Source organism: Prunus dulcis, chromosome 6, assembly GCF_902201215.1.
Source record: "Prunus dulcis chromosome 6, ALMONDv2, whole genome shotgun sequence".
NCBI lineage: Eukaryota > Viridiplantae > Streptophyta > Magnoliopsida > Rosales > Rosaceae > Prunus > Prunus dulcis.
The window spans coordinates 22911233-22930821 of record NC_047655.1 but is presented as its reverse complement, the minus strand read 5'-3'; the positions used below and the strand labels follow the sequence as shown (position 1 = coordinate 22930821).

At 39.0% G+C, this 19589-nt stretch overlaps 4 protein-coding genes and 1 long non-coding RNA gene across 12 annotated transcripts; 4 read left to right on the top strand and 1 right to left on the bottom strand.

The window, feature by feature from the left end:
* The first annotated feature begins 741 nt into the window (after positions 1-741).
* LOC117630484 (DNA topoisomerase 6 subunit A-like) lies at positions 742-1470 on the top strand. Its single transcript, XM_034363193.1, has one exon. It carries the CDS (start codon positions 742-744, stop codon positions 1468-1470), a length of 729 nt encoding a protein of 242 aa, XP_034219084.1.
* Positions 1471-3767: 2297 nt separating this feature from the next.
* LOC117631230 (putative disease resistance protein RGA4) lies at positions 3768-9756 on the top strand. Of its 8 annotated transcripts, none has more exons than XM_034364264.1 (8): positions 3768-5112; positions 5642-8222; positions 8401-8494; positions 8596-8672; positions 8757-8830; positions 8996-9036; positions 9135-9256; positions 9385-9756. In XM_034364264.1, the coding sequence occupies exons 1-3, from the start codon at positions 3964-3966 to the stop codon at positions 8490-8492; spliced, it is 3822 nt and encodes a 1273-aa protein (XP_034220155.1). In that variant the 5' UTR covers positions 3768-3963; the 3' UTR covers positions 8493-8494; positions 8596-8672; positions 8757-8830; positions 8996-9036; positions 9135-9256; positions 9385-9756. The 8 variants fall into 8 exon arrangements, with proteins under 8 accessions (XP_034220155.1, XP_034220151.1, XP_034220152.1 ...); XM_034364260.1 differs by having other exon boundaries at positions 8971-9036; XM_034364261.1 differs by having other exon boundaries at positions 8757-8870; positions 8971-9036.
* A 947-nt stretch (positions 9757-10703) lies between these two features.
* LOC117631229 lies at positions 10704-12045 on the top strand. Its single transcript, XR_004586300.1, has 4 exons — positions 10704-11124; positions 11215-11255; positions 11549-11656; positions 11786-12045. It is a non-coding gene; the product is annotated as an uncharacterized LOC117631229 (long non-coding RNA).
* A 454-nt stretch (positions 12046-12499) lies between these two features.
* LOC117632359 (DNA topoisomerase 6 subunit A) lies at positions 12500-14153 on the top strand. Its single transcript, XM_034365808.1, has one exon. It carries the CDS (start codon positions 12558-12560, stop codon positions 13857-13859), a length of 1302 nt encoding a protein of 433 aa, XP_034221699.1. The 5' UTR covers positions 12500-12557; the 3' UTR covers positions 13860-14153.
* LOC117632358 (pentatricopeptide repeat-containing protein At5g02830, chloroplastic) lies at positions 14137-19289 on the bottom strand. Its single transcript, XM_034365807.1, has 13 exons — positions 18714-19289; positions 18292-18379; positions 17871-18075; positions 17370-17477; positions 17027-17191; positions 16559-16865; positions 16282-16466; positions 15768-15833; positions 15554-15634; positions 15296-15393; positions 15013-15223; positions 14820-14880; positions 14137-14641 (listed from the first exon to the last, which is right to left on the bottom strand). Exons 1-13 carry the CDS (start codon positions 19267-19269, stop codon positions 14304-14306), a joined length of 2469 nt encoding a protein of 822 aa, XP_034221698.1. The 5' UTR covers positions 19270-19289; the 3' UTR covers positions 14137-14303.
* Between the last annotated feature and the right edge of the window lie 300 nt (positions 19290-19589).

Sequence of the window (19589 nt, the reverse complement as noted above, 5' to 3'; positions counted from 1 at the left end):
TGGATGTCAATCAAATAATTTTATATGTAATTTCATTTTGAGATATTTAGTCATATACCCATTCTTAGCACTAAAACTATAAATAAACCCTATACCATTTAATTCCTATAGACAAACCTAAAAAATGACAGCTGACCCTATTGAATTTAATTTTAAATATTAAGTTATTTTGATGTCCTATTGAGTGTTTTAGGCTTTTTTATGAAGTTTTTGGGTTGAGTTTGTTTTAAGAAATCAATAGTAGTTTTGTAATTTAAAGTCCATTTCTAAAGTTTCTGGGTTGAGTTTGTTTTAAGATATCAATGACAGCTTTTTTGTTATATTGTAAATGGACTTTGTGTGTATTTCTAAAGTCCATTTCATATAGGGTTTTTTATTAAAAAATAATTTGAGCTCTTATATTGGATATAATAGTAAATCTCCTTTTATTTTGTAAAGATGACTATTGAAATAAGATAAAGAAAATAGATGGTACAAAATTTTACTTCACCAACTGAGGCATGCATGACTACAGCACACTTATTGTCATTGACCAAGAAAGAAATAAAATTTTGGAAAAAAAGGGAAAGAAAAAAAACTTTTCTTTTAAAATAATTAAACCCCAAAATAAGAAAATGGTAAAGCCCTTAAATTCCAGATTTCTTTCAGCTTAGTTCGGGTTTTTAATTGGGCCTTCGGGCCTCCAGTTTGCAGAAATAAGCTACACGACAGACTCAGTTTCCCGCTTCTTCAACCAACCCTATGTCGCTTTCCCGAAAGCACACCACCAACAAAACTCACGGCGGACAAGAAAAAAGGCCAAACGCCGACAACGGTTGCGGACAAGAAGAAACGCCGTCGACCCGACCCGAACTCCGACGACGAAACCCATCACCCCTTCAAGAGCCTCCTCAAACCCGACCCGCTCATCCTCCAAACCCTCTACGACCTCCGCTTCACCACCGCCTAACCATAACCCTCGCCGACCTCGCAGTCGGCTCCACTTGCCGCGAGGGCAGCGACCTGGACTTGCCGTCTGTCTGGTCGGAGATCGATCTCCAGATGCTCAAGGTCATCAAATCCATCCTCGACGGCAACTTCGCGTTCGAGGTCCCCTCACGCGCCGCCGCTAACCAGCTCTATGTTCCGGAGCTCAACCTCATTGTGCTAAAAGACAAAACTTCCCTCCGCCCCTACGCCAACTTCTCCGCCGTCCGCAAGGCCACCATCACAGCTCGTCTTCTCCAGCTAATCCACCAGCTCTGCCTCAAGAACATCCACGTCACCAAGCGTGACCTGTTCTACACCGACGTCAAGCTCTTCCAGGACCAGAGGCAGTCCGATTCGGTCCTCGACGACGTGTCGTGTATTCTTGGATGCACGCGCTCGAGCCTCAATGTCATCGCCTCTGAGAAGGGTGTGGTTGTGGGTCGCCTGATACCGGAGCAGTGTACGACGATCAGCATGTCATTTTTACGGAATGTCCTGTAACCATCAGTAAGTCTTAACATCAGCATGAAAGTTAGAATCTGCTTCTTCTTCCTTTTCTCATTTGCTTATGTATTTTAAATCTGATTTTACCCTATCTTAAATATGTTTGAATAAATGGCTTATCAGTTAAGATAAAGGCATCTAAAACAATATGTTCATACCTAAGGTATAGTTCTCTTTGATCGTTCGTAAAACTGCAAGAACAACGATCCGAGCTTTAACCTGTTAAAAAGAGGATATTAGCATGAGGAGGAAAATAGATAAGAGATGGCATGGAGGCTCTTCCAGAGTGGTTGACGGAATGGAAGCTTCCTGACAAGTTCAACACTTTACTTAAATTGAAACTCATAAAAATTTACTGTTGTCCTCTTCTAAAAGAACGATGTAACGAAGATAGTGGCCCAAAATGGCCCAAGATTTCGCATATTTCAAACATCGAATGTAAGTTTTTCTATTTTCTTATTTGTTTTCTTTGGTTCTGAAATCAATTATTTTCTTCACTTTACTTTTTTTTTAATTTTTTTAATCTTCTTTTGGTGAACTGGGGATGATTTATAAAAATAAAAAATAAAAAATAAAAAATAATCCTGTTTTATAACTCCACATATAAATTCAGGGTTCCAGGGTACCACCAAATGATGTGTGTAAGTTTGTAACATATTTATGTTTAAATCTTTGCAGTTAGACGATGAGATTTGTTAACCTGGATGAAACCAAAACTCAAATTCATTAATCTCCCAACGTATGCAGAGATGCGAAATGGTTCAAAGTTTGTTCTCAGCCAGTAATTAGCACAAACTTTACATCTGTGACATTCGTTGTTTGGCAGGCACAAAGGCAAGTCAAATATGTCGTCGTTTCGAGGGTATATGTGACTCTATAATAAAATAAATTAATTGCTTCTGCCGGCCGACTTGGAGCCAAATGTTTCCTAATATATCAGATTCACAATTTGACTCTGAAACTTACAGGGCACCTGCCTCCTCCATGCTTTGTTTAATATGATTCGACAAGGTTTGGTGGCGGGCTTTGAAAAGGAAATATACAAACAAGTACTGCTCGTGACCGATGCGATTCCATACAAAACAATAGAGACAAAATCAGTCATGATCATGAAAGGGAAATCTATATATAATTACAGCACGCCATCTGTATACACATTCTTTATAATATAAGTTCGTCTATAGATTCATAGAAACCTTGAGGAAGCGAAGTGATATCTTTTTACTGGTTTTTTTAACCCTTTTTTTTTTTTTTTTTTTTTGCATATTTATTTCACCCGTGTCAAGGAGGTGCCTTGCCAGAAGAACTATGATTACAAACAAACCAATATATAACAAGAGAAGTACTAACTACAGTCGCTTCTAGATTCACTCCCTTTGCTTCTGGCCAAGTGGTTATACAATTTTAAAAACATTTAAAGCCAACAAAAGTCCTTCTTTTCCCGTTTTACTCTCTCACACCGTTAATGCATTGTCTCACTTACTTCTGCCCTTGCACTTCTCTTCAGCATCTTTCTCATATCATCTTCCAGAAAGTGATTCTTTTGCCAGACAAATAATCAAACGGGGCTTTTTAGTAACACTGTTTGCACTTGATTTTTTTTTTTTCATAAATAAAAAATCTATATTTGTCGAGTTTTTATCAAAAGTAGCTAAATCATTCATCTTTTCCTTCGAATTATCTTAAAACTTGTTCTTGTCAAGTCTTATTTGCATGATTTTTGCCCCCTCTTCCTATATTACATCATCGATTTAGAAAAACGTGGTAGCAAAGAATATACATTTTAACTACGTGCAATTTCGTGAATGTTTGATCAATCAACCATCATCAGCATCGCTTCCACCAACATAAGCTTCCATAGCTATAGTTGCTTCTATGAGGACCAAGAATTTGGCTGATTGACTTTCTTTTATTAATTTATATGAATTTTAATTTAAAGGGCATTTAAGTCTATTTAAGTAACTTTTTGCTTTTTTATTTTATTTATTTATTTATTTATAAAAACTAACATTTATGAAAATGGAGGAAAATTGAGACTTTTTCTCCCCGTGCATAAAAAAAAATCTTTGTTTTGAGTTGGAAACTAAGAGGAAAATAGTGAAAGAATTTCTAATTAAATATGGAAAAGGAATCTTCCTGGTAAATGGCCTGGGAAAGGTTTAGGGTGAAAGTCTAAATAATTTTTTCTGCCTGATCACTTGGTAGTCAGTCGTGCCACGATGGAGAAAATCTATCCACAATTTTGGCATGTAATAATAATTCAGCCGACCGACAACTTAGTTTGTTGGGTGGGCTCCTAAATTATTATAGCCTTCGAAGTCAGCCATATGACGTTCAAATTTAATTACGACTTATTGATCTGTTCTTTCGTCTTGGTTTTTTTTCAAACTGACTGAGCATTAATTGATCAGTTCTTTCGTCTTGGTTTTTTTTTTTTTTGGTCTGAAGTTCTTTCGTCTTGTTTGAGCAGCGGGGAGGAGAGATAGAAAGATGGCAGAAGTTGTTACTTTTGGTGTCCAGGAAACACTGAGGAAAGTGACTTCACTTGCCGCTCAAGACTTGAGTCTTGTGTGGGGCTTCGAAGGAGAGGTCACAAAGCTGCGTGATTCGCTGTCCATGGCTCGAGCTGTGTTGCGAGATGCCGAACAATCTAAAGGAAGGACCGAGGCGGTGGGCATGTGGGTGGAGAAGCTTGAAGACATAGCTCATGAGGCTGATGATGTGCTGGATGAATACAGATATGAACTTCTCCGGCGTAAGGTCGAAGTGCAAAAGCAAATGAAGAAAAACGTGAGCAACTTCTTTTCACTCCACAATCCAATTGCATTTCGCCTAAAAATGGCACATAAGATTACGAAGGTGAACGCTGCTTTGGAAAATTTGAATAACAAGGCAGCTGGCATTGGGCTTGTTGCTAGGTCATCGAGATTCGAACCTGAAACTTCTCATAGAGGAGTAGCACTACTTGACAGGGAAACCGTCTCCAGCTTTGCTCAAGATGAGAAGTACATCGTCGGAAGGGAGGAGGTTGTGTCACACATAGTTACAACCTTGACCAACTCAAGCAATTACCAAGAGAACTATCTCTCGGTGATGCCCATTGTGGGAATGGGAGGGTTGGGGAAAACAACTTTGGCTAAATCTATATATCATCATCGGGAGATCAGTAGGCACTTTGACAAAAAAATATGGATATGTGTATCCACCCCTTTTAAAGTCAAGAAGATTTTAAGCGGGATCTTGGAAAAACTTAAACCAGAAAAAGCTGGGATACGAAGCAAGGCAACAATATGTGAAAACCTCCAAGAAGATTTGAAAGGGAAACAGTATCTTGTGGTGCTTGATGATGTTTGGAATGATGATCCTCAAAAATGGGATAATTTGATCAGTTGTCTGTTAAGTGTTAAAGATACTCAAGGAAGCACAATCATTGTCACTACCCGCAGTGTGACTGTTGCATCAATCGTCCAAACACTTCCTCGGTGTGATTTGGAAAAACTATCAGACCAGCAATGTTGGCTCATTTTGAAGGACAGAGCATTTCCTGATGGGAGTGCTCCTTTAGATTTAGATGAAGCTCAAGAGAGAATTGGAAGGGACATCGCCAAAAAGTGTGCAGGTGTACCATTAGTGGCAAAGGTATGTTTATTCAATTTATTATAATTTTTTTTTGCGGTGTCAATTTGTCGTGTTCATTTCTTTACAACTTACAGAAGTGGCAACAATAGAAACTGACAATAAGAAAATACGCATAAGTATGCAAATTAACATATATTACACGATTAGCTTGCTTAGTAGAGGTGTTCCATTCAGACCTAGCAAAGTTCTAAGTTTCTGCAGACTAGCTGTATAAATTGACGCCGCTGTCCTAGCTAATAGCTATATATGCAGCTGACAAGTCCCAACAATAATCTCCCCCCCTTAGCATCTCTCATCCATAGGTGCAAGGCAGTCTTTGCCTCCTTTGAGCAGTTTGTGTAAACAAACTTAAGGAACTCACACACACACTTGAACACTTACATGAAGAAGGCATCAGGAATCTCTTGCTCACATAATCTTCATTGTATTGTACTATAGTCATGTTCAATTAATATGCTGATTGTATATTATGCTTATTTTTCTTTTACCCTATTGTTATTTAATTGTGATATTCAAACTCATGCAATAGGTTTTGGGAAGTATGATGCGCTCCAAAAAACGTGATGGATGGAAGTCAATTCAGAAAAGTACAATATGGGATTTGCAAGAAGAAGAACAAAGAATATTGTCGGTTTTGAAGTTGAGTTTTGATGAACTTAAATCAGCATCTTTGAAGCAATGTTTTGCATATTGCTCAATGTTCATCAAAGATTTTACAATTGAAAAGGATGACTTGATCCAACTTTGGATGGCTCAGGGGTTGCTTCACCTTTCTCCCACAAGCAGTAATCGAGAGATGGAGGACATAGGAAATGAATATTTTAATATTCTATTGCACAACTCGTTCTTTCAAGATGTTGCAAAGGATAGCTATAATGTGATTACCCATTGCAAAATGCACGATCTTGTTCATGATCTTGCAGAACATGTATCAAAGAGCATGGGATCCAACGGAATTCGACATATGTCTCAAATTTCTACCTCACTACTACAAGAAATTCCAAAAAGAAGTGTTCATAGATTGCGCTCAGTCTTTTCGAATGGTGAAGATCTTGGTAACATCTTACCAAGCTTGAAAGGTTTACGTATCTTAAGTTTAAAGAAAGCTGATATTGATGAGTTACCAATTTCAATTGGGAAGTTGAAACACTTGAGGTACCTAGATATTTCAAAAAAAAAGATCAAACTGCTCCCGCAATCTATTGGCAAGCTTTACAATCTACAGACACTAAGAATGGATGATCTCAATCTTGAAGAGTTTCCAAAAGAACTGCAAAATTTGATCAACCTGAGGCATGTTTATTTTGATAAGGATCCTATGAAATTTCCAGTTGATATGGGGCGGTTGAGTAATCTCCGATCATTATCTTTTTTCATTGTGGGGAAGGAGAGAGGTCGTGGAATAGAGGAGTTGGCTGGCTTAAAGCATTTGAAAGGCGAATTATCTATTTATGATTTGCAACATGTGACAGATGGGGACGAAGCAAAGAAAGCAAAGTTAGCGGAGAAGACAAACATATGCAAACTAAGGTTTGAATGGCAGGGAAACAGGTCAAGCGCCATCAACATTGACAGGGATGTACTAGAAGACCTTAAACCGCCCTCTGAATTGGAACTGTTAGAGATTTGCAAGTTTAGCGGGGATAAATTTCCATCATGGATGATGAGTGGTTATTTGTTTGCTGCATTGAAAAGATTAACAATTGATAAAGCAAGGTACCTAATTGAATGGACGGAAATTGCAGCATGGCCAACAGAAGGAACAATAGTGTTGTTTCCTCGGCTTGAGGAGCTGTTGTTGAGGAATTGCGATCAATTGACAAGTGCTCCCACTCGTTTTCCATGTCTCCAAAAGTTGGAGATAGATTCCATGGATAGCGGCATGCCAATATCTAATATAAGCACCCATCTGACCACTCTTACTTCTCTCATAATAAAGAAGATAAGGAGACTTACTTGTCTGCCGGAAGGGATGTTAAAAAGCAACAAGAATCTTTCAAATTTGGAGATAAAGGATTGTCCAGAGTTAACTTGTATTGTTGACGATGTATACGGATGTTGTGCATCTCTGGAGGAACTGCGTATTTCCAAGTGTCCTAATCTGAGGACTTTGCCTGATGGCCTACACACTCTACTCTCTCTTAGAAAGTTCATTATTGATAACTGCAAAAGTCTGGAGTGCATTCCCGTTACATACGGCCTCACATCTCTTTGTGAATTTTCCGTTTGGTTCTGTCCTCAACTACCCAGTCTACCTGAGGGGCTAGAATACTGCACCTCTCTTCAAATGTTGACAATTAGAAAATGCTCCAAAATAAGCTCCATTCCAATTACGCAGGGCCTCCCATTCCTTCGCGAAATAAAGATTTCGTGGTGTGCACAATTATCAAGCCTACCGAGTGGGTTAGAATATTGTACCTCTCTTCAGAAGTTGACAATTGAATATTGTACGAGTGTAGAGTTTGTTCAAACTTTACATGGCTTTACATCCCTCCGTCAATTGAGCTTGTACAGAATTTCTGGGAAAATTCTACTATCTGCGCTTGAATCATGTACCTCTCTTGAGATATTGTCGATAAGCTATTGCCCGAATCTCGAAACTATTCCAAGATTAGACAGCCTCACACACCTCCGTAAGTTGGCGATATACGAGTGTGAAGTATTAAAAAGTGTACCTAGTGCGTTAGCATCCTCACACTACAGCCTCACTCGCTTGATAAAATTGGAAGTTGGCGGGTTCTGGAAGGAGCTTGATTCATTTCCTGCTTTTCACGTTATCCCACAACTTGAAGAATTAACCTTGTACGGTTGGCCAAAGCTGAACTCTCTGCCTGAACAAGTTCAACACTTCACTTCCCTGACATATTTGGAAATATACTCCTTTGACGGATTGGAGGCTCTTCCAGAGTGGTTGAGAAACCTTACATCTCTTGAGTGCCTATTTATATCCATGTCCAAGAATCTGATGTATCTACCTACAATTGAAGCTATGCAGTGCCTCACCAAATTACAGCACATACACATTTATCATTGTCCTCTTCTAAAAGAAAGATGCATCAAGGACATCGGCCCAGAGTGGCACAAGATTTCACACATTTCAACAATCCGTGGTAGGTTTATGTTTCCTTTTTGGTTCCTAAATCAACTATGCATAATGTATTCTATTTTCTTTTCTTTTATCTTGTATTCAAGGTTTCAGGATACCATGAATGATATGCGTAGGTTTGTGACATATTTATATTTAAATATCTGCAGTTGACCGTGTGAAATGGTCCTGAAATATTCAAGGTTTGTCAATCTGGATGGAACCCAAAACTCAATTCAATAATCTTCCAAAGTATCCACAAAAATGTTCAACTCAAGTCCATTCACTCTTCTAAAGGTACCATTTTCTTTCTAAATCATCTCTGAAAAAAATAAAATATTGTTTGTCACTGTCATTATTTCTTTCCTTCGGCACTGACCAAAGTTGTTTTTTATTAGTTTTTATTGAGAGACAGGCGTTGGTGAGGCAGATTGATGCTATGTTTCTGCAAAATTATTTTCATTCTAATTATGAGGTACAAACAATTCCTAATGCCCAACGCATTATTATACTTATACTCTTCGCCAGCCTCTGTTTCCTCAGCATGTTGCTTATTCAGGGGCATCTATTATTATTATTTTGGCATAATTTGGAGGAGCTTTTCACTCTCAACTGGGGCAAAACAGAGGCCAGGTACTTGAGTTCCCTTCCTCCCACATGGTTATTTACTTAGGTAATGCACAGATGATATCAAGTGACAGCAGTTCATGAGAATTACTTGTTTTTGTTTTCTATTCAAATTATTATTTATTTCTATATCCTCTCTCTAACAGCGTTCTAGGATGTTGGTTGCTCTAGTGTTGTTGTGAAGGTTGGGGAAGGCACTCCAATTGCTACAGGTATACATATTTTAACTAATATAGGCATCAAAATCTACTACTTGAAGGGGTCTGAATTCTGGTCAGAAAGTGAATAAAGCAAATTCTCAAATTCTCAGTGGGAACCATATTTCGGCACGGAGATATTCAATCAATTGTGGCAGTTTTCTAATCAGCTCAACCCTTTTCAATTATTTTGGTTTGGAAATCATTGCAAGCTTAGAAGATGCTACGAGGAAAGGTATGCATAGACCTTAGCTTGTTTCGTGTTGCTTTTCTTTTTCAAGATACCACTAAATTTGCACTTCTTGTTTGGAAACAGACTCATTAATGTTGCTTTTTCATTGTCTTTCCAATCTGTATCTTCAGGTTTTTTGGGAGATTCAGTTGCATGGGACAATTCTTTGTCAAGAATCCGCTCAAGCAAAACTTTCTCCCTAGGTTTTGTGGCCCTGCTCATATCGTATGGGGATCGATTATGTAGTCATTATAAGGGGAACTATTATTGATCAAATGATTAACCAATTTGTTCTAATGATTAATAGATAGGGTCTCGTCTAAGGACCTAAGACCCTCACTATAGAATTCTTGAACAATTATCATGGTAGGCCTTTTGGGAGTGCAATGGCCTCAATATAGTTTTGGGTGTAATTCGAGTTTTCTGTTGAGAACTAAGATCAGGCCCCTTTGAGATTAGATTGGTTTTGTTGGGCATTTGGGCCTCAATGCCTTAAGCCTGAAGTGTAAGAAATATTGATGAGTAAAAAAGAGCATACACATAGAGGCCCTATCCTCTAACAAAGCAGAGAGTGGACATCTTTCGTTCTCATATTATAGGCTTAGATGTGGCAGTTTCATTTTCAATAAGTTTAATCCGCAATCCGAACGGCCCTAATTATTGTATGGAAAATATTTCCCTCCTTCCTCTAAAAGTAAGAGCTCTTACGTTCCTACTAATAACAATATAACAAGTGTACATAATTTTTTCTTTTTGTAATTTTGATGAATTATTTTTGCATATATGTCAAACTGTGATTCGCATGAAGATAAAATATCTCATGTCTTTACAATGAAGTGGGCAAGTAGTACCCGTGTGTGGTCTTTTACAGCCGTTGAAATTGTTTGTTTGATATTGGCATTGGCAGGTAGCAAAGGGACTAGCTAGCTGTACGCGCTTCTGTCTGAGTGGGGCCTTAATAACACCTTGAGCACGTGTGTGATGAATTATCAAGCCTACCGAGTGGGTTACAATATTGTACCTCTCTTGAGCACTTGTCTATTTACTCTTGCAGGAATCTAAAAGCTATTCCAATCACACACGGCCTCCCATCCCTCCGCAAATTAGAGATTGTAAATTGTGATGAATTATCAAGCCTACCGAGTGGGTTACAACATTGTACCTCTCTTGAGCACTTGTCAATAAGGCATTGCGGGAATCTCGAAGTTATTTCAATCACACACGGCCTCCCATCCTCTGCCAATTAAAGATTTCATTTGGTGCTGAATTATCAAGCCTACTAAATGGGTTACAACATTGTACCTCTCTTGAGCACTCGTCAATAATAAATTGCGGGAATCTCAAAGCTATTCCAAGTTTAGACAACCTCACACAGCTCCGTGAGTTGGAGATATGTCGCTGTGGTGGATTAAAAGGTTTACCCCCCCCCCCCCCCCCCCCCCCCAATGCATTTGCAGCATCCCTCACCCGCTTAAAGGAATTGGAAATTGGTTGGTTCTGGGAGGAGCTCGATTCCTTCCCTGTTTTTTCAGGTTATTCCACAACTTGAAACTTTGAGCTTGTGGGGTTGGCCCAAGCGCAGTTGTCTGCCTAAACAAGTTCGATGCTTCACTTGTCTAACTTCTTTAACAACACACTCCTTCGACAACATGGAGGCTCTTCCAGAGTGGTTGGGAAATCTTGCATCTCTTCAGATCTTAAGTATATGGAAGTGCAAGAATCTGATGTATCTACCCACACTTGAAGCTATGAAATGTCTCACCAAATTACAGTACATATATATATTCGAAATTGTCCTCTTCTGGAAGAGAGATGCAATAAAGACAATGGTCCATAATGGCCCAAGATTTCGCATATTCCAAACATCTACAGTAAGTTTTTCAATTTTATTATTTGTTTTCTTTGGTTCTGAAATCAATTATTTTCTTCTCTTTGGTTCTGATCAGTTGGTTGAGAGACAGGTGTTGATCATGGGGTGCAGATTGCAGATTGTAATTATAAGGTACAAGCAATTACCAATTGTCAGTGCATTATTATACTTGTACTCTTCCCCAGCCTTGGTGTATCTTTTCATTTTCAGCTTATACAGCGGCATCTATTAGATTATTGTGTGTACTTTTTCTTTATACAGCTTCTGCTTTTGCTTCGTATTAATCAAAGATTAATTTTTATAATTTTGAGGATTTTCTGATGAGTTTTTGTCAAACTTTCTCCAAATTTTAGCTTCTATTTGCATTTCTTTTCAAGGCTTTTTTCTTATTATTTTGTTGTTAAATTTTACAACCAAAATAACAGAGTAGGAAGGTGATGGAGACATTCAACCAATTGTGGCAGTTTCCCAATCAGAATCCTTGGAATGTGATGCCATGCGAGGAAAGCTTTTAACGGCTCTGCAGCTGCAAGGTATGCATAGCCCTTGGCTTGTTTTCATGCTTGCTTTGTTCGTCAAGATAGCACTAAATTTGCACTTCTTGTTTGAAAACAGGGTCATTGATGTATCTTTCTAATTGTCTTTCAAATCTGTATTATCAGGTTCTTTGGGAGATTCAGTTTTATGGGACAATTTTTTATCAAGAATCCGATCAAGCAAACTTCAACACTGCAGGATTTTGAGTTTTTTTTTTTTTTTTTGGCACACTCCCTCCCTAGGCTTTGTAAAAGTTTCTCTCCTGAATCTGATCATTTCGGTTACTTAGAGTTCCCTGTTGAGAGAAAAGAGATTATGGTTTAACATTTGGAAGAACCTTTCGTCTTCTTTGTTTTGTAGTTGTGCCTTTGCTAATTTATTCTCATCATTGTTTCTTGCATTTTGCTTTGGCAATCTTGAATTGGTATGAACATGTTGATGTTGCATTACATATTTTCTATTTGTTGGATTGGATCTCGATCAAATAATTTTAAATGTCATTCTATTTTTGTAAAGATGACCGTTGAAATAAGATAAAGAAAATAGACAGTACAAAACTTAACTTGACCAACTGAAGCATGCATGCATGACTACAGCACACTTATTGTCATTGACCAAGAAAGAAAGAAAATTTTGGAAAAAAGAGGAAATAAAAAAATCTTTTCTTAAAATAATTAAACCCCACAATAATCAAAATAATAACCAAACATAAACTAAAATCAGGTCCAGAAAACGTATTGGGCACTGGGCCCAGATTTCTTTCAGCTTAGTTCGGGTTTTTATTTGGGCCTTCGGGCCTCCAGTTTGCAGACATAAGCTACACGACAGACTCAGCTTCCCGCTTCTTCAACCAACCCTATCTTGCCTTCCCAAAAAATCACACCACCAACAAAACTCATGGCGGACAAGAAAAAACGCCAAACGCCGACAACGGTTGCGGACAAGAAGAAACGCCGTCGACCCGACCCGAGCTCCGACGACGACACCCATCACCCCTTCAAGAGCCTCCTCAAACCCGACCCGCTCATCCTCCAAACCCTCGACGACCTCCGCTCCGCCACCGCCTCCTCATCCTCTTCTTCCAAATCCATAACCCTCGCCGACCTCGCCGTCGGCTCCACTTGCCGCGAGGTCAGCGACCTCGACCTGCCGTCCGTCCAGTCGGAGATCGAGCTCCAGATGCTCAAGGTCATCAAATCCATCCTCGACGGCAACGGTTTCGCGTTCGAGGTCCCCTCACGCGCCGCCGCTAACCAGCTCTATGTTCCGGAGCTCGACCGCATTGTGCTAAAAGACAAAACTTCCCTCCGCCCCTACGCCAACGTCTCCACCGTCCGCAAGGCCACCATCACAGCTCGTCTTCTCCAGCTGATCCACCAGCTCTGCCTCAAGAACATCCACGTCACCAAGCGTGACCTGTTCTACACCGACGTCAAGCTCTTCCAGGACCAGACGCAGTCTGATTCGGTCCTCGACGACGTGTCGTGTATGCTCGGCTGCACTCGCTCGAGCCTCAATGTCATCGCCTCTGAGAAGGGTGTGGTTGTGGGTCGCCTGATTTTCAGCGACAATGGAGATATGATTGACTGCACGAAAATGGGAATGGGCGGGAAGGCCATCCCGCCCAATATTGACAGAGTTGGTGATATGCAGAGTGATGCTCTGTTTATATTGCTGGTTGAGAAGGATGCTGCTTATATTAGACTGGCTGAGGATCGGTTTTACAATCGATTTCCGTGCATTATCGTCACCGCCAAGGGACAGCCGGATGTTGCAACCAGGCTGTTTTTGAGGAAGATGAAGCTGGAATTGAAACTGCCGGTGTTGGCCCTTGTGGACAGTGATCCATACGGGCTGAAAATTTTATCTGTTTATGGTTGTGGGTCGAAGAACATGTCGTATGACAGTGCCAACTTGACAACGCCGGATATAAAATGGTTGGGGATACGGCCCAGTGATTTGGACAAGTACAAGATACCGGAGCAGTGTAGGTTGACAATGACTGATCAGGATATTAAGACAGGGAAAGAAATGTTAGAGGAAGATTTTGTGAAGAAAAACCCGAAATGGGTTGAGGAGCTGACTCTTATGGTGAAAACCAAGCAAAAGGCAGAAATTCAAGCTTTGAGCACATTCGGCTTTCAATATCTCTCAGAGACTTATTTGCCGCTAAAACTGCAGGAGCAGGATTGGATATGATCCATGGCTTGAGTTTGGTGGAAGTTTTGTGATGGTAAGTCATGGATTTACTCACATTTGGCTACCAAGTGCTGTAATATCTTTTCAATTGTTCAATTGTAAGGAAAAGGAATGAAATGAATGAACAAAGATTTCGCAACTTCATTTCGGCTTGGATGACAAATTTGTGTTTCTTAGGGGATTGCAAGTTTGGAAATTAGTTGAGGCATTTCTATTCAGATTATGGAAACCCTTAAACCTATTTCAGTTGTGAACTTAAGGGTATAATAGTATAACATAAGGAAAATTGCTTTATTTTCATTGCTTCTGCAAATTAAATGTGCCCTTTAGTATATAATTTACATATGACACCAGTACGATACAGGCTTATTCCATGTTAAAGTATACACGAGGAAAAATAATTATCGATTATTTAGTAGCATGTACAAATTACGGATGAAGCAGTCACCTTCTAGGAGCACTTCTTCTCCGCAGCCAATGTTGCAGTGATCCCCTGGTTACCTTTAGCCTTTCTAAAGCCACGGGTCTTCGCGTGGAATAGATCAACTCTGCAGGTAGTTCATCCCTCCCTGACATTTCATCTAAATCTTGATCTGAATCAGTAGTGTTCCCTGGTTCTATTGTAGTATCAAGTCCAACTTTAGCTCCTGCTGCAAGAACCTTGAGCCCCAATTCATCCTGCAGAAGTTTGGTTATTGCATCTTTTACCTCTAAATTTTGTGTGGTTGAGCCTCCATCAACCTCACCTACGACGATCAGCATGTCATCTTTTACAGAATGTCCTGTAACCATCAGCATGAAAGTCAGAAACTCTGGATCCTAAGCTTCTTCTTCCTTTTCTCATTTGCTTATGTATTTTAAATATGATTTTACCCTATCTTAAATATGTTTGAATAAATGGCTTCTCAAATAAGATAAAGGCATCTGAAATGAATGCCTCGTAAAACAATATGTTCATACCTAAAGTATAGTTCTCTTTGATCATTCGTAGAACTGCAAGAACAACGATCCTAGCTTCAACCTGTTAAAAAGAGGATATTAGCATGAGAAAAAATGGGATAAATGGTACGCGGACACAATTGCATAATAACAAGTTCACCGAGACTGGTATTCTCAAAACATGTAGAATATAAACTGGCTGGTTGAAGAATACCTTCGTCAGTCCTTGAAGGTCCACTGCTAAGGTCTCAGCAATATGCGTTTGCAAGTGTTCTGCAACTTTTTCAAGCAGCAGACTTCCGGGTCTCCCGATGTCAGTTTTGTTGCATGAACTAAACTCTTCTTGTTTGGCGTTGCTGCCTTGTATAACTCCTTCACACCACTCCTCAATCAGTTGCTCGAGGTAATAATCATTAGATTTGTAACTGCAAAGTAAATGCGTAATTAGTCAAAAGTAGATGTCCATGAGAAACTAAATATATACTGATAATATATACCCTGCTTTCCGCATATCCTGGTATATAGCCAGGCATTGTTGTACTTCGCTTACAGAACCATATCTGCTGCGAGCCCTCAGAAGTGTATTATATGTCACCTGGAAAAGGAAAATAAATATAATTTTAAAATATGGATTTACAAGTTGAATTGATCGAGAATGCCTTTATAAGCAGAATCATGACTTGGTAGTTATATGGAATTATTTGTAATTCATGCGAATGTGTTAAGATTTATAATCCGATTAATTATTGACTCACCAAATTTGGGTGTATCTGATACTTTTTCATTTCTCCAAACAGTGACAATGCTAGATCCAAATTTTCATTTTCCACACAGACCTATGAACCAAAGGATATGTTCCATCAACATCTAGGGAAAATAAATAATGCAATTTTGCAGCTAATTAAGCATAGGTGGGAAGAGCAGTGGTTACAAAACAAGATCAATAGTGAATCAGGAAAGCTTTTAAACCTTGATAGCTGTTGTATATGCAACAACATCAGGTTTCATCCCAGCTGCACGCATATTTTTCAGAATCTGCACTGAAATAAAAATTTATTAATGTTTTCCTTGAACTTGCAGCTTCATCAAGATTTTGTACAATGACATCAAGAAAAGGTGGAGCCAAAAACACAAAATTATGTTAATCTCTAAAGAAAAGTTTTTATTTATTTATCACAAGAAAATAGGATTATTCTCAGTTCATTTCCCTGACACTTGATTCACTGATGCTAGGTTAAAAGTTTTTGACCTCCAAGAAAGTAATGAGTTTCAGTGGCATCGTCAGAAAACTTCCTGATGTATGAAGTGCAAGATATGATTACAAACTTGTACATTATCCGAATTTAACCAGTGATGACCATAACTTTTCAAAGGACATTTACCTGGAGTTTTGGTTCTGAAAAACTATCTAGGCCAAACGAAAATTTGAACAATGATGCAAACAGAACTATCAAAGATTAAGTTAACCAAATTTATGTCTTACCTGCAAGGCACCCTCAACATTTCCTGAGCCTCCACAGATATCAGCCAAAATTGACCAGCTTATTTGATTAGGATAAAGACCTACTGCTCTCATCTCATCCAATAATGCCTTTGCATGGTAGTAGTCAGTACCACAGGCCTTCATCAAAGTATTGTACGTTGTAGTTGTGGGTTTAAAAGAAAGCCCTTCAGCAAAGTTTAGATGACATCAGATTAGAAGTGGTACGGCATAGTGGTAATCCAATGTACATAAGTAAGCTCCCCTCAAACTGCTATACCTTTGTACTTTTTGCCAAAAGTCTCCTGGACTTTTGTGCTCTTCAAAGACTGGAAAAGGCGAAAAGCCCTATCATACTGGTTAGCCTCAACACAAGCATGTAGAAGGATGTTAAAACACTGTGAATTAGGTTCAGAGCCAGCCAGAAGCATCTCTTCAAACAATTGGATTGCCTTCTCAACAATACCTGCATTTGCACAGGCACTGATCAATGACGACCATGTAACTGTATTAGGCGTAACACCTGCTGATAGCATGTCTTCTTTGACGTTTAGAGCCATGTGCCACAATTTTGCATCTGCAAAGACCTGGATAATTGGTCATCAGTTATGTACATAGTAAAGTGCCTCACTACATGGAAATTCATTGCTACTAAGTACGAATTGAAGCAAAATAGGGTCCATATATATGTCTGCATATTACTATCAAAAGCAAAAATATAATAACTCGTAAGCAAATTCATATTTACCTTTACAATAGTGCTGTATGTGAAGACATCCAATTTCAACACTCCTGTTGATTCCAAATGCTGGACTTCGCTGTAAATATCTTGTGCCAAATCAACTCGTCCAGCAAGACAGCATGCCTTCAAAAGGATATTATAGCATGCCATATCTGCTCTGACACCAAGATTCTAGACAAGGAAAATAAATAGATTTAGATAGTTGTAGCTTGATCATTAGAAACCAATTATGCATTCAAACCGATTGCCACATGCAAAACATAGTGCCAAAATTGATCTATTGAGTAACATTGAAAGAAAAATATTATGTGTGCAGTAGTATGAAAGAGAGAGACAGAGAAAGCATTACTTGCATACTCTTGTATACATGAAATGTGTAGTTCAAGTCATGTGCGTTCACATTCATGAGACTGTTGAAAACATAAATATTCGGGGTAACCTTCTGTTTGAGCAAGTCCTGCAGCAAAAATAATCCGGAAAGAAGATCCTGAGTTTAATCCTCATGACTGCATTAAAGTTATGGAAATGTCTAAGGATTTATTTTGGCAATGTATATGGCGATGATTTCTGTTTTGTGTTTTTACTAGGGAGTGAGGAGATGAAGATAAAAGAGAAAATGAAGAAAAATACATAAGATATTTTATTAAACAAAAATTAAAAGCAATAATAACTTTTAAATTTTAGTTTGAAGGAAAATGTTCCATTTTCCGTATGCCACCCGATAGAGCTCATAATGAAAACAGAGATATTTAAAAACGCAGTTCCGAGCTATAGGAAAGTTCATTATTATCTGAAAACCGAATCAAGAAAAACAGTAGCAAACAACAAAGACAGTCAGGGTGGTATATACCTCATAGATGTACCTAGATTTCATGTAGTCTTTGCAGAGACCACATACATCAATTATTGTACGGTAAACATACATATTTGAACCATTCAAATTTTCCTTGGATGCTTCATATGCTACCAAAGCAGGCTCCAACGCCTTTCTCTTTCCAAATTCATATATAATGTTACAGAATAATATATGCGCATGTGGAAAAATACAAGCATACCTGCAAAATGTGATAACCAAAGCATAAATAGTGACTAATGAAGAAAACAATGAAGACTGAGTGCAACCGAAACATAAACTGAGACTATAATGACGAAAATTGCGTTACAGAAGAACAAGAAAAAAGTTCTCACTTAAAAGAACATGTCTGACTGAGCAATGCAGAACAGATAAGAAAAACCCTCAGACCAACTCATAAGAGAACAGTCAAATATACCTTATGGCCAATTTTGGGAAACATTTATCAACACAAAGTTTGATAACTTCAGATGGCTCCAGCAGTTCTTTGATTGGGAAACGATAACCTGAACCAAGTATTATCTGTTACAAATCCAAGGAGTCTCAAATTCTCTACCATGGCTCATCACATTATTATTCTTCCAAGACTGAAATTCTCATGAAACATTAGATTCTTCCTCTCCCATTCACATAACAACAAACTAAGGATCAAATTTTTAACATTTTCGACAGCCCTTTATCTAAAACCCAACTGAAAATGCCTAAGGGAAGTAAAAATCTTCTTAGTTGGGTTACTTCACCATTTCTCTAACAATTTAAAATCTTTGAACATAAATCAGGACTGGACTACAAATTAGTACAATGCAGGTTTATATCGCAATAAATTGAACAAAAAATTACCTGCAAGAGCCTCCATGAGCTCAACAAGTTCCTGCACTTGCTTACATTTCAAAAGCCGGCTACACTGCCTTCCCAGCAACTCCATAGCGTACCCATCAAACAGCTTCAATGGCGGAACCCCAAGCTCGTTAACTTTCCCCAACACCTCAACGACACTCCGGACATTTCCCTCTTTCAAAAGCCCCGAAATGCCCTTCGCCACAAGCTCAAGCTTGAGCGCCGCTGTGAACTCGGAGCCTCGGACACCCGAAAGCACGACGCTTTCGACAACCATTGCGAAATCTTGGAACTTGCCGTCTCTGGCGAGCTTGGAGGCGAGGTCAGCGAAGTAGCTGAGGTGCGTTTTGGTGGGGTCCCATCGGACGGCGAAGAGGGGAGGGGGGCGGGAATGGAGGGTGGAGATTGGAGGAGAGGATTTGGAGGGAGATAGCTTGGGAAGTGATAAGGGTTTGTCTTTGTAGGGTTTGGTGGAGTGGTTGCTGCCGTGGGGATTTGGAAGAGTGGCAATGGAAGATGAAGAAGAAGCAGAGTAGCCAAGGATGATGAACTCTCTCATTCCTTGAGTTAGGGGCGAAACCGTTGTGTGTGTGTGTGGGTGTTTTTTTTTTTGGTTGGGATGGGGTTTTATATGGGTTTTGAGGATTGGATTTGAAAGGCCGGTATTTTTGTGGGAGATTTCGTCAATTTAAACGGATTTTCAAAGGCCATGGGATGATTCTATTTGAACCATTGAACTTGGCTAGATGCACCTTAGAAAAAATTGCTTTTTTTTTTTTTTTCTTATTTAAAGTTTAAATTTATGGAGAAATTATTATATGATATTTTTCATAATTTAATGAAAGGAAGGTTAACCGAGGTTGGAGGTCTTTTCTTAAT

Coding starts and splice junctions, on each gene's coding strand:
- LOC117630484 (XM_034363193.1), top strand. CDS start 742: ATGTCGCTTTCCCGAAAGCACACCACCAACAAAACTCACGGCGGACAA.
- LOC117631230 (XM_034364264.1), top strand. CDS start 3,964: ATGGCAGAAGTTGTTACTTTTGGTGTCCAGGAAACACTGAGGAAAGTG. Junction 5,113..5,641: donor GTGTACCATTAGTGGCAAAG/GTATGTTTATTC, acceptor CTCATGCAATAG/GTTTTGGGAAGTATGATGCG. Junction 8,223..8,400: donor ACACATTTCAACAATCCGTG/GTAGGTTTATGT, acceptor GAAATATTCAAG/GTTTGTCAATCTGGATGGAA.
- LOC117632359 (XM_034365808.1), top strand. CDS start 12,558: ATGGCGGACAAGAAAAAACGCCAAACGCCGACAACGGTTGCGGACAAG.
- LOC117632358 (XM_034365807.1), bottom strand. CDS start 19,269: ATGAGAGAGTTCATCATCCTTGGCTACTCTGCTTCTTCTTCATCTTCC. Junction 15,394..15,553: donor ATCAGATACACCCAAATTTG/GTGAGTCAATAA, acceptor TTCCTTTTCCAG/GTGACATATAATACACTTCT. Junction 14,881..15,012: donor ACCTTCAAGGACTGACGAAG/GTATTCTTCAAC, acceptor TCTTTTTAACAG/GTTGAAGCTAGGATCGTTGT.